Below are 13,350 nucleotides of genomic sequence, written 5' to 3'. Positions count from 1 at the left end.
CATCTTTCTTCACTTGCACGACTAGCGCTATGACATTTGAGCGCCTAAGAGTTTTCCCGCTGCGTGTAGAGCGTGCAATGTGATTGGTTGCCATACGCTGCTCAATTTGCTCTTCGTCTGTCATTACTGTCATGCTGCCTCTAATGTTTACACAACTTCAATCCCCGATATCTCGCAATCAAATTTCACCCCATCTTCCTCTAAATATGTGAATTAAAGGTACACTTCTAACTGCCCGATTCCTGCGCAACTTGGCAAGCGTCTAGTATAGATATTGTTCTGTCACACCGTGCCGCGGATAATCAATAGCTTTTTTTGCTACGGACTTAATTAGCGCGTTGTAGCCAAAGAAGCAAAATTATTCCACACCTAACTTTGACCCTTGATTATTAATCAACGAGGCTGTGTGACGTTAAATGTAGACACGGTTTGTCAGTTCAGTACATGACGAAAGATATAAAACAGATCCCGGGAGGTTACGCGCTTTTGGTGTGTATAAATAATTCGCATGTTTAAAAATGGTCGATTTCGCACTTCAGACCAGGCAAAAGCACTCAAAATTAAGCGCGTATAAAAAATGGTTATTTTAGGAGGAAAGTACAATCATTTAGCTTTAAATTGATATATAGTTTGTTGGCATTTGCTTTAATCCGATGCAAGTGCGAGCGATTTTGCCGGGACGATCGGGGTAATTACCACTTGGGTCTACGGTATTCTTAATAGTTGAGCATGTTTGCCACTTCTCAATGAAGTATGGCAAATCCCTATAATTTTTTCCTGTGTATTTAGTTTAGAAGAATCTCTTGAAACAGGTGTCTGTTAGGAAATTTATTTTATATATAGAATTGTAGATTAAGTTGTGTTGCATTTTCACTTATTGCAGTTCCAAAGTAACAGATGAAATTCTAGAGGGTAAGTTGTGTTACCTACTTTTTAGGAAGACTGACGGATAGAAATGGACCTGAATATAGTCTTGGTTTTTGAGACCTGACTGTTTTTAAAGCCAAACCTTGTTTGAAGAGTGAAGTCCTTACCACTGATCTACGGTGGTTCCAAAGCAGCGACTTGTGGGAAGTGTGCAGTGGGCTCGTTTTAGTGTCAACCACAGTGTAGAACAGTCATCCAAGCTTGATTTAACAGCGTTTATTACAATCAACTCGTCCAACTATCGAACACATGCGGTGATAACTATGAAGTAATTAACAATTCACAAATTTAGGATAAAAACCAAAGGACTACAGGCAGTTCTGTAAATCGCAAAAAGGCTAAATCAATATTTACAAATTCAACTTACGTCTGATCTCGTCTCCGGGGCTTAAAGAAATACAACTCCAAGTAAGCTCGTAACTCTTCAGACTTTACTCTGACTTCTCTAACTCTGCTTCTCTGGCTCTCAACTCAACTCTTCTCTCTTCGGTTTCTCTGCTCAACTCTTAAAGATTGCTAAATAGGTACTATAATTTATAGGTAGGTGGGACGTGTCCTAAAGTAGGATGTGCCTCATTCCTAAACTCTTACTCAAAGGGAAATGCGTAAACTACAATAAATCTTATCAGTCTAATCATAGGAAAGGGCGGCTGTGCTCAAAACAGAGGAAGCTGTGGTAACTCAACTAAACAATTGTCTAAACTATCTAATCCGTTCAATTTAAATCACCGTTCTTTTTTGTATTTTCAATGTTCATAACAATCATGGCTTTTTGTTACAGTAGGTTATGTATTATCAAGGTCTGATTGTACTCTGCCAATACTGCTAGCCCTATAAGAATGTGAATTAACAGCATTCTATTACTTACCTTAGATGTTGTAGTACTGGTGAAGCTAGAGAGTGTTCATGTTTACTGCAACCCTCTTAATTACCCTCACCTTCTGCCATTGATTGGACACTGGAGGAACCTTCATATCCACTGCCTAGCGGAGGAAGAGGTACAAACTTCTCTGTCTCAGACTTCTTGCAATCTTTGGCTTCTGGTAATGATAATGATAATGATATTATCACCATTATCATTAACATTTGATCCCAGGGGTACATGCTTTTTGAGAGTTGATGAGAGTGATCACACTTTTATCAAAGAAACAGCGTGTGCTTCCCTTGTGTACCCAAGCACACGCTGCTTAAATGATCATGGCGATAATATCATTATCATTAACAAAAACCAAAGACATTGCCTGTGAAAGCTAGAAAGAGTGGAACTCTTACCAACTCTCCTCTCTGTTTGATCATGGGTGAATCTCTTTTTCATCAAGAGCAAAAGCTTTGATTTGCTGTGATACAGACTAAAGGTACAATGTACTTTTTCTAGTGATCTTGTGTGCTAAAATCTAAAATAACCCAAAATACCATTTACCCAGTAAATGGACCATTTTATCTTAGGTAGCTCACCCTAGCTTGCAGTGGTGCTCAATTTTCCTTCATTAGTAGCGGACCTTTCAGTCAAGTAGGGGGATTCTTCTGAATCCCTGAACCCCCCTTGGCTACGGGCCTGCCCTAGAAACATTATTTTTGGGTTGTTAGTTTGCAACTTAATTATATTATCTGGTTGCAATTTGGAATATCTGGTCCCAAATGGGATAATTTATGTAGCTGCTAACTTTGAGCCCAGGTAATGTGTATGTTATACTACAGTATAAGCCTATAAGCCCTTACGGATTATTTTCCTTTCTATTTAATCAGGATGACGATGAAAAGCAGGAAGAATTCAAAATTCTTAGTTTTGTCTCCATGGTCAATGGCTGTTCCAACATTGGAATTCCATATGGAAAACGTAGGTGCACTATAATTCTGATAGTGAACTTCTGATAGTGAATTGTGAGAAATGTTTTTAAATAGCATGAGAGTATAATTGTAACTGTGAACTCCCATCTCTAATGTGCAATCATGTCTTATGATTTGTATCTCAAAGCTGGTGAACATGATAAACCATTTGACCCATTTCTGGTGGAAAAATGGCCCCTTATCCAGGCATTTGCCATTGAGGGCTTAGGAGGGTAAGTGGATCCTATTATATTCTTTAAATGCTGAAAGGCCTTAAAATGATGAAAACACGTTTATATACTGCATGGCATTTGAACTCTCTGCCACATGGGAGATTAAAATTTTTTTAATCTATCGGTGTACTTGTCCTTGCACTAAAAAACTTCTATCATCGGCTCAATTTAAAAAAAATTGTTTTTCCCTGAGACCCATGTGCATATATTATCTCTTGATGTTTTATGATTTCTATCATTAAAACTAGTCATTTATTCTATTATGATCTTGATTTGTATTTTCATTCCAGGGGTGGATTCTTTACAATGGAGCATGAGGTATGTAAAAACATCAACCAATTTCATTGATAACTAGAATATATATATATATATATTTAGGGGGGAGGGTTGGTATTTATCCTAATGTTGTTCTAACTGTATTGTTTTTATCTTTTTACCCTGCAGATTAAAGATGTTACTTCAAAGATGGAACAGCTGTTTGGAATGATTGACCCAGTGGTTGTAGAGATGCTACTGACTGAAGTGAGTCTATAGGCTATGAATTTGCTATTGATTTGGGGTATTAGCCCAGGAAGGGGATAGGGGCTTCCCCAACAATTTCACATATGCTTGTCCTATCCCTTTGGGTATAAAATTTGACCCAAGTGTTTTTTGAAAAATCTGCTATCCTATAGGGTGGTATACAGCCCAACCCAACTCAGCAGTACAAATTAATAAAGCACAATATCTGGAGAGTTACAATTATAACAAGCAGAGAGAATGACACCCTGACATGCTTGATATACACAGTGCGGGTACCCTGTGGTGTCACACGCCAAGTCAGCCTTGCAACTCCCAGGCCCCCTCGTTGCCAAAATGGCAACGAATAACAAGCACAGAGAAAGGGAAAAAGTCTTGTCAATTATGTGGAATTCAGTGCCTGTTTTTTTCTTGCCTTAAATTTTGTGACTAAAGGATTAAGGCAACTAGAGGAGTTCTAATAATATTCATTCACGCCAAGATATATCTGAAGATATCCCAAGAAGAAAGGGCTGTGAGTCTGTGTCAGTTTTCAGCTAGAAATTATTCACTTGTTGTGTCGACTCACATTAAAAAGCGAGCACAAGCAACAAACAGAAAGTGACAAAAAAGAAAAACACTGCTAAGGTAAGTTTCAGACGACGATTTGTATTGAGAATATGACAGTAATTGTCTTTATATCCTGTGCTTTTAGTCCTTCGAAGATTATTATCAATTATTAATACAGTATTTTTTTTCAACTTACAAGAGACATTTTTCTTACTGAGGATGAAAAACCCAAAATGTCTTCATCTTGCACCTCATGCTTTTTTATTCAAATAGCTGTGGAAAATTAGTAAGATAAATATTATAAGTTAAGTTAAGTATAAATGGCTTGATGAAAAGAAATAAAGTTTTGAAATAATAATTTTTTTTTTCTTTTATCAACCAGGGACTACCTGAGGGCCAAGATGAATGCTAAAGACTGGAAGACATGAAAACTGAAAGCAAGATAACGCAGTAGGGAATTCTTATGCACAGTCATTTGAAACCTCCACACCCATGGTCCTGGGAAAGGGTGGGGGATTAGACTTTAACCTTAAACAACTGTTGTAATAAAAGCCCCACCCTTCGGAAACAAACTGTACTCAAATGCCCCTACCCCTTGGGAAAATAACTGTACATTTAAGATGACTTGTTATCAGAAATGAGCTGTTTATATCCCTCAAAACGTTTTTGTGATATGTTGAACAGTACAATGCAAGTATATACAGAGAGTTTGCCTTCCTTACACTTCATTTATTCTGCAAAATATGGTTATCTATTCCCCTGATTGGTTTTGCAAGATGATGGTAGGCTGTTTCAAATTTTAATTTGCCCCAAACTGTCCTGGGTGGGGATAAGTCTAAGAGACAAAAGGGAAAGGGGAAATTATCAAAAAGTACTGAATATAATTATTGCATCATTGTTATTTTTTGTTTATCAAACATTTCAAGGATATTTCTTCCTTTTTCCTCTCCCTGTTGACTATTTTTTATGCAATTTATGCTCTTTGCTATTTCCCCTTTACACCAAAAATAAATGAACAGATTTGATTTGAAATTAGAAATTTTTTTAGCATCTAGCACTTTCACTAAAGAATTTATTTTCCAAATCAGTCTGTTTCCCATTGCATTTATTTTTGAGTATACAATGCCTGGATATAGGGTTTCTAAAAACAGCAGACCACCATGCTAAATGATGGGTGCACCAACATATTATGCATTTCTGGATGTATATTTGTGAATTTTAATTTCCATAGGTGACATAGCTGTCAACCTCGCTTTAGGAAAAATCTTGAGAAAATACAGCGAATGTATCAGAAGTACCAAGATAGCTAATGCTGGAGAATACAAGAGTAGTAAAGGAGAGATATTTTCAAGAAAATTAGGCTTGAGAGAAGGATCAAAATCTTGAGACTGCCACCCAATGTAGGAGAGAGTTGACAGCTATGTTATGGGAAATAGTCACTGAGTGCTACATGAAAACTTCAGTATGGCATCTAATTTAGAAGCCAAGACTAAACAGTGTCCAACTATACTATACTATCTATTTGGAATGCTGTTACACCCATTACTTGTTCTTTGAAGGACAAAGCTTGTCAGAATGTAGCTTTGATCCAAATGTACATTAACAAAACTTTTATGAGGGGAGGGGTTTTTAAGGGCGAGATACTAGCAACAACCTTGTGCTTTTTTAATTTAATAAATCTGTAAAGAAAACAGTTTTATATCGGGAAAAGGGAAATGTCAAGAGAGTGCTCAATCCAATTATTCGCATTACTGTTATTTTACTGTTATTATTTCTTTAACCTTTCAAGTGGAGTCAATTTCTTCTGTTTTCCTCTTCCCGTCAACTATTTTTTATGCAATAGATATTCTTTGCTGTTTCCTCTCTACCCCAAACCTAGATTAATGAACTGGTTGGGTATGAAATTAGAAGTTAGCATTAGCAAGCTGTCAGTGATTTAGATGTATTTTTTTAGAATTTGCTTCCAAAGCAAATATGTTTTTCAACATTGCATTCATTTTGGAGTAGGCAACCAACAACAGGGTGCACCAATATGTAATGCATGAAAGGAGATATATTTGTGGATTTTAATTTCCACACATATTTCTAAATAATCAGTCCAATGAAACCCCACTGAATTGATACATAAAAACTACAGTTTATGGCATCTAAACTGACTTTTTTGGGGATCTTTGGAATGCGGTTACATCCCTGACATATTCTTTACAAGGACAAAGCTTGTAAGAATATTGTTTGTATTTAAAAAATATTCACAATTGAACTTCTACAATGAAGCAGGGCTTCTGGAATTACGCGGGAAAAAAACTCAAAATTACGTGGGATTCTTTGCGAAATTACGCAGAAAATCAATCATTACGCGGGATTTTGCAATTTTTCTTTAAAAATCAAAATTTTGCGGGATTCTTTACTGAATTACGCGCTAAATTACACGGAATATCAGCTGTTACGCCCAAACTACATTTTGTACCGAAGGAAAGCACGAAATAACTTGAGAAGGTTATTTTTTTGCATGAAAATATCTTAGGCAAGTTTTCATTGGCCCCTAGCCACCAGCCAATTAAAAAAGGTATTTTATTATTAGTCCTAGGTCTTCACGGTTTAGCAAAGAACGCCTAGTCATTTTATTTGTTTTCGAAATTCAGTTAGAAACATCGCACTCTTACGAAGAATATCTCTCTTTTTTTACAAGTAATAGGGTAATAACCCGAAAAGAACACATCAGCTGTGCAATATAAATGTTTTGTTTTTCAAAATTTAGCCAAATTACACGGGATTACACGGAAATTTGTGGATTACGCGAAAAAAGCCAAATTACGCGCTTCCGCACAAGCGCGTAATTCCAGAAGCCCTGATGAAGGAACATAAAAATTGACCATTAGAATCTTGACAACTTTGACTAATGTACTGCATAATTTATATTACTAAATGATGGCTAGATCCATTTTGTAACTATAGGCTGTGATAAACTTTTTGGTATTTTTTTATCTCATTAAAAAATACATTCTAAAGATAAGGAGAGCAGGATCCTAGACCCCTAGCTCTCCTAAAACTACCTCAATCTGTCAACACAAAGTGTTCAATGCCAGCTCCGCTTTTAGGCAGTGCCTAAATCTATATATTACTTTTTTAGTGTCTCCCTGCCCAGGGTTTTAATGGGATTGGTTTATGACCTCAATTCTGCTTACAATAAAAAAAAAAGCTTTACATAACTTTGTATACATTTGTTATATTTAGAGACTCCCACTGTTTGGTCACCACTGCAAAGCAGTTTTAACCAATATTGATGTTGAAAGGTAATAAGTTTATGAGAGATTAGTAAAAAATGTTTTATTTTATAGTTTTTTTTTTATCCATTACAAACTGTCTACAATTGTTCATCTTTTTTTTGCAGTTCATCAAGTAATAGCTTTGGCGAATTAAAAGAAAATCAAGTTGCAGAAGTAAGAATGACAATGAATTTATGTGAGCTTTATATATGATATCTTTGCTTCTCACCACCAAAAACTATAATTTATAAGCAATTAAATAAAACCTTTTTCATTGTTAGGAATTTAATTTGCTACCAAAATTTATATCTTTTTTGCATTATTGTTTGTGCAGCTATAAAAGATTTGTTACAGTTTTTAACATAAGTCGGGCTGCGTATTAAAGGGATTTGAACCATAATTTATGTTTTTTTCAGCCAATAATGAGCTACTTCACACATGGTCAGATGGCCAAGGGGAACTCTAGGTACAGTACAGTAATTTTTAATGCTTACTACTGTCTATATAGAATTGGATTCTTGCATTATACAATACAAAGAGTTCACAATCATTTTCCTTACTCAGTGCTTCAGACAATCCAAGACCCTTTGTTCTTTTTGGGGTTAACACATCAAGAAAGAACATACAGTTGGTGCGGCAAAGTCATGCTTCAGAGAGTAAAAACAAGATAGTTGGCAGTGGTTTAAGAGGCTCTAAAGCTAAACACACGGTAGGACAACATACCACAATGCTTGTTTAGAGACTTGTGTATAACATATGATAGTTGTCTACAAAACTAGACCCCAAAACAACAAATTTGAAAAAAAACATTGCTTGAATTTGTTTTTCCAATTTTTGCGTTATTTTTTTCTGATTTAAGAAATGGTAGATATTTAGCTGTTTTTACTTTAGTAGTGTATTATAAGCTACTTTTGAACTCTATTCTAGCTTTTTGGCTTCTCTTTACAGAGCTCCGAACTAAGTGGTCTGAGTGCAACGATAAATTGCTTACCTTATTATAGTTCACATTCGTGGCTTTTTAAGGTCCAGCTTCAAAGATTTCTTCAATTACAAAACCCTATTATACATATCAGATAGTATCTGCAAGAAATCTTATTCTGGCCTCTTTTCATACTTGTAGGTTTGTTTTGCTAGAGACCCCAGAGGAACCATAACCTCAGCAAGAACTTACTTCTTTGCCAATGGATTTGTCCCTTACACTGGTAAGGACAATTATTTATTTTAACACCTATTCCTCCTCGATTCTACTGTAATACAGTAGTCACATTTTGTGTTCTACTGTGCTAGGGCAGAGATGCTATGGATGCAAACATCCGGGGGGGGGGGGGGACTCCGATAAAAACAGATGGGGTTGATCATCAGCAAAACTGATTTTAACCCTAAGGGAGGGCAATTTGGGCTTGTTCAACAAAATTCTTACCCCTAAGAAAGCAAATTGGGTGTCGAAGGAATTTTTAACCCTAAGAGATAGAAGAATTGGAAAAAAACGTTAAACACCCCCTTAGGAATAGCATTTGGTCAAATTTTATACCCTAAGAGATAACTGGATCAGAAAAAAACCCTTAGGATTCTAGCTGGCATGTGCCTGAATTTGTTCTCAAACCGACAAATCTGCATCCAAAGTATTCTACCTTTTAAATGGTCACACTGGAATAATATATTGACTATTATCCACTTTTCTTCTTCCCACAATATTATTGCTTTTTTTCATAGGGAAAGAGCCAAGTAGAATTGTGTTTAGCAAGGATTTAAGGTAACAAGGGCATTTTCTAACATACTGTAATTGTTTGAATAATAGCTATATTTAATTTTACATGTCCCAGATGAGGGGTTGTTTCGAAGTCTGTTTTATCGAGTAAAAATCCTCACAGAACCATAAAACAAGCTTTCAATGAAAAAAATTAGGCGAGGCACTTATTCAGGGGAAGTGTTATAGAGGGCACTTCAAGCAATTACATTTTTTGCATGATTTGTATTAAACGATCTTCATGCCACATCATTAACCATTTGATGACTGCATGCAGCAAGGAAATTGATTGGTTGCGGTTCTTTGATTGACTCCATGCCTTACCCAAGTGGAGAGTGGACAGGGAATTTTGGACAGCTGTGAAATTACAAATTCCTGTTTCAATCCTTATAATAATTAGTAACCAATTGCCAATACCCCTCTCTTATTTTTGTTTAAAAAAAGCTATATTACTTGGTAAATATTTAGCTGTTTGTCACCATGCTATGATTGGTCTCTGATTTAGGTTGATTTAGGTTGTTTGTCACCAGCTTATGGTTGATTTTTGATTTAGGTTGATGCTTGACTTATACCTCCTGGCTATCGATGCTGTTTTAGAAGGAATAAGGATTTTTGTGAAATGTCAGGACTTATCTAAGGTGAGATAAATCAGCACAAGGTTGAAGGGTTATGTTAAACCACAGGTCACAGGCCCGTTGGCTGGACTTGGTGTGGGGTAGGGGTTGCATTTAGTGGACTCTGTTAGAGTCCACTAAACTAATGTCACTAGCAATTTTCTTTCCACTTAGCCCAGAAGACTATTCTCTCGTTGCACTAGCCTTCAATTGAGTTTACAACAACTTTTTTTTTTATACGTCTCATCTTTTTGGATGTGGATTCATAGGGATTGCTGTTGACCTTGTCCTTGACTGGATTAGAATTATTCTTTTTCTAATGAGCCACCTAAACTCTCCTGAACTTTTTTTGCTGTACAATAAGTTCCTATCAAATTGCTTGGATACATATAGTCAAAATATGTAGCCAGTAGAGCCAGTTGAGGGGTCAAGAGATTACTCAAGAGTAAACAAAAACAACAAGAATTAGGTGCTTCAGATAACTTGTTTCCTCATGGTCTTTTCCAGAGTAAAAGTGCTATTTTATCAGCATTGAATGGTGGCCTTGGAGAAAGAAAGATTTCTCTCGATCCATCTCTTCTTTACAAAAATGTAGAGATTTCCGTTCAAGCTTTTGACTTGTCTGGCAGGTAAGACCACTTTTTGATTAGTCTTTCTAACTTATCTTAAAGGTGCAATTCACCAGTTTACTTCTGGTCAATTACATAACAATTATTTCATAATTGTCAAAGCACTGTGTCTATTGGAAGTTTCTTTGAGTATGTGATTGATAATTTAGAGCGGATGGCCTGTTAAATAGAGCGGATTCTAATAGATTCTATTGTCTTTTAACGGTTGAGGTTTCCATCGGACCTCCGGAAGTAAACTGGTGACAATGTGGCTTTAAAAAGTATTTACTTTATAGATGCATTAGGATGTGCTTTTTTTATTTTATTTATGCCTAGTGCACACTAGCAACATAACAACATAACGACATGGGCGCGCACACTATGTTTAGCCCCACATAACGACATGGACATAATGACATAAAAGAAAAAAAAATGTTTTTTCTCTTATGTCGTTATGTCCATGTCGTTATGTCAAAGATAAGAGTGCGCGCTCCCATGTCATTATGTCGATATGTCGCTAGTGTGCACTAGAAATTAGTGACTTTTATCGTACAGTATCATACAAAAAATAACCTAAAACCTTACGGACTGGAGGTAAAAAATAATGACCTGTATACTGTTCTTACAACACTTATTTGAAATAACAAACACTGCATTCAGGAGAATATCTAGCAGCCATCTATCATTAGTGATCTACTGTGGGGACACACTGTTTTTCAGGACTGCACCTGGTTGAGGCAAAGGTGTGTGACCTTTTGGGTAGAAAACATGCAACAAGTTAAAAATATACCAAGGAAAAACAACATTCTCTTTGATCTAAGTTGAAAAGCAATTTTCTTTTCAAATTGGATAATGAGCTTGAGTTAAAAAAATGTGATTACTCATTGAAGAAGTTCCTTGAGCTAAAACATTTACATTAAAGGACAATATTTTTAATTTTGATGACTTGGACCAGGGTTTTGCTCCTTATCATCTATCAACATTTCTACATCTATATAAGAAAATACAGTACATAAGCTCTTTGTATGTACTCTTCTCTGTAAGTTAATCTAGATGGTAATATGCTTGTTTGTAGTGAATTTGATCTTCAAACTTCAATGGCTGCACCTGTTATTAAGATGGTAAGGATGGAGTTTATTAATGCTCACTGCTGCACAGTTTACTTTTTCTCCATTTCCCCCTAACCTCACATCCCCTTCTCTGAAAAAAAACACTCTCCCCTTTTCAGAGCTTTTACAAGACCTGAAGTTTCGAAAATACTCTTGTAAATGCTCTAAATGCTAGACCATTTAGCGCCTTTCTCAGAGAATATGCTGCTTTAGCTTAGCTGAAATACAAATTCGACTACAAATTTTGTCCCTAGGTGTGTCTGTATATCTATGACATACCAAGCATCGAGCAGCCAGGGAACAAGTTGGGATCAATTGCATTTGGAGAGACCTTCCTGGATTCCGTTGTTAGAACTATTTTACCTGGTAATATACAAAGTTTTATCAATGGTACAATCGTTGTTTATCGCTGGCTAAATTTAATTCCAACCCTAAATCTATTTTTTGCATGAATTTCCCACTATTTGCCTGTTATTGTTAAGTTATTGTAACATATTCCAAATAAATATGTTTTGAATGTAGTGTTAATGTAGACTCTTACAAAGTCTCTGTAGCCACTCGCTCAGTTGCTGTGCATCCTTACTTGCTTAGGATGGCTTAGGACTGACTATGAGACAGTGACTTAAGTTAACAAATTAAGTATGATTATTATAGCTAATTGTCATGTCTCTGCTTTCAAAACAGATAGCTCTAGTGTGTTGGATTGCAATCATCTTGTGCTTACAGAAAACATCACACGGTTTGCAACATGGCAGGTAGGTGGAAGCATGGCTTTTTGTATGTACAGTACCCCCTCCCATGGGTGTTATACGTGGTGTGTATATAGTAGGGTGTTGTACATGGTAGGGTGTTATACATGGTAGGGCGTTATACATGGTAGGGTGTTGAACATAGTAGGGTGTTATACATGGTATGGTATAAGATTCACATTCAATTTCACCAGAGAAAGTTTTTTGATAGTATATTCAAGTTGTGTTTAGTTTGGTTTGACGCAAAGAAGGATCTTCTTACATGTATAATGCCTGTTCTAGAGTTTTGAGTACATATTGTGTGTTTTGTGACATGTTTTAACATGTTTTAACGATATTTAAAAATATTTGCCAACACTGTAAACTGTTAAACTGAGTACCTCATTTGATAGAATGATGAAGAGAAAACTGTGTCAAGGAATTTGGAAGAGCTTGTAAAGGTACCATAGTTGTTATTGTAACCAGGAAGGGCCTGTTATGAAAATCCAGCCAAAAAATATTGAACAAGCAAACCTTAGCCAAAAGGCACAGCGAAATGCAAGAAAAGAAAAATAATACAATACAACTGGCAGTAAAAGAAAAATATCAAGCTGGGAATAAGGAGTAACCTTCCAAAGAGATATATCAAATGGAAGGTTCCATAGCCGGACCAAGAAGGATGCTCTATCTATTCAGGTCTTGGGTTATCAGGATTTCTGTGCACATTGTTTTTCTTTCTGGCGAATGGCATTTCCATTTTATGTACCTAGTCGTTAGTTTCTTTTGCTTGTTTGATTCTCTCCACCTGTTTATATTTTATTGCTTTTTTAAAGCATCGAAAAATTACCTCTCCCTATGTAATTTCCTACGTATGTGTTTATTCTTCATTTATCTGCCTGCTTTTTTATTTGGAGTAAGTAATTATTATGCTTCATCTTTTATTATTTTTTGAGATTAACTTAATTCTATGTGTTTTTGTGTCCAGTCAAAGGAGAAAAGTGATGAGCTAGGAGAGCAACTAATCATGGGTGACCAAGGGTTCCTGATGGGAAATCAGACTCGCTGCAAGTGGGAAGAAGGTATTGCCGGTAGCATAATCAATCAGTCTGGCTGCAAAGGGGAAGAAGGTATTGCAGATAGCGTAATAAATCAGTCTGGCTTCAAGTGAGGAGGAGGTATTGCAGATAGCATAATCAATCAGACTCGCTGCAAGTGGGAAGAAG

At 36.1% G+C, this 13,350-nt stretch overlaps 1 protein-coding gene and 1 long non-coding RNA gene across 5 annotated transcripts in view; one reads left to right on the top strand and one right to left on the bottom strand.

Annotated features, from left to right (window-relative positions):
• LOC5512030 (dynein axonemal assembly factor 9) overlaps positions 1-13,350 on the top strand; it is a 29,226-nt gene that overhangs the window by 3,875 nt on the left and 12,001 nt on the right. For 2 of the 4 annotated variants that reach the window (XM_048728660.1, XM_032381358.2), the window contains exons 5-23: positions 884-912; positions 1,801-1,925; positions 2,674-2,764; positions 2,903-2,987; positions 3,278-3,305; positions 3,432-3,509; positions 7,290-7,348; positions 7,447-7,495; positions 7,738-7,787; positions 7,886-8,030; positions 8,442-8,523; positions 9,035-9,074; positions 9,622-9,706; positions 10,190-10,311; positions 11,366-11,411; positions 11,654-11,765; positions 12,084-12,154; positions 12,541-12,588; positions 13,113-13,206. In XM_048728660.1, coding sequence (XP_048584617.1) covers positions 884-912; positions 1,801-1,925; positions 2,674-2,764; positions 2,903-2,987; positions 3,278-3,305; positions 3,432-3,509; positions 7,290-7,348; positions 7,447-7,495; positions 7,738-7,787; positions 7,886-8,030; positions 8,442-8,523; positions 9,035-9,074; positions 9,622-9,706; positions 10,190-10,311; positions 11,366-11,411; positions 11,654-11,765; positions 12,084-12,154; positions 12,541-12,588; positions 13,113-13,206 — 1,439 coding nt within the window. The remainder of the gene's footprint in view (positions 1-883; positions 913-1,800; positions 1,926-2,673; positions 2,765-2,902; positions 2,988-3,277; positions 3,306-3,431; positions 3,510-7,289; positions 7,349-7,446; positions 7,496-7,737; positions 7,788-7,885; positions 8,031-8,441; positions 8,524-9,034; positions 9,075-9,621; positions 9,707-10,189; positions 10,312-11,365; positions 11,412-11,653; positions 11,766-12,083; positions 12,155-12,540; positions 12,589-13,112; positions 13,207-13,350) is intronic. The other 2 variants (XM_032381359.2, XM_048728661.1) reach the window with 2 other exon arrangements.
• Positions 1,129-1,342, bottom strand: LOC125567875. The gene is made up of 2 exons (XR_007311854.1): positions 1,295-1,342; positions 1,129-1,188 (listed from the first exon to the last, which is right to left on the bottom strand). It is a non-coding gene; the product is annotated as an uncharacterized LOC125567875 (long non-coding RNA).

Source organism: Nematostella vectensis, chromosome 6, assembly GCF_932526225.1.
Source record: "Nematostella vectensis chromosome 6, jaNemVect1.1, whole genome shotgun sequence".
Lineage (NCBI taxonomy): Eukaryota > Metazoa > Cnidaria > Anthozoa > Actiniaria > Edwardsiidae > Nematostella > Nematostella vectensis.
Note: the sequence above shows the minus strand (reverse complement) of the source record. Positions and strands in the feature narration are given on the sequence as shown.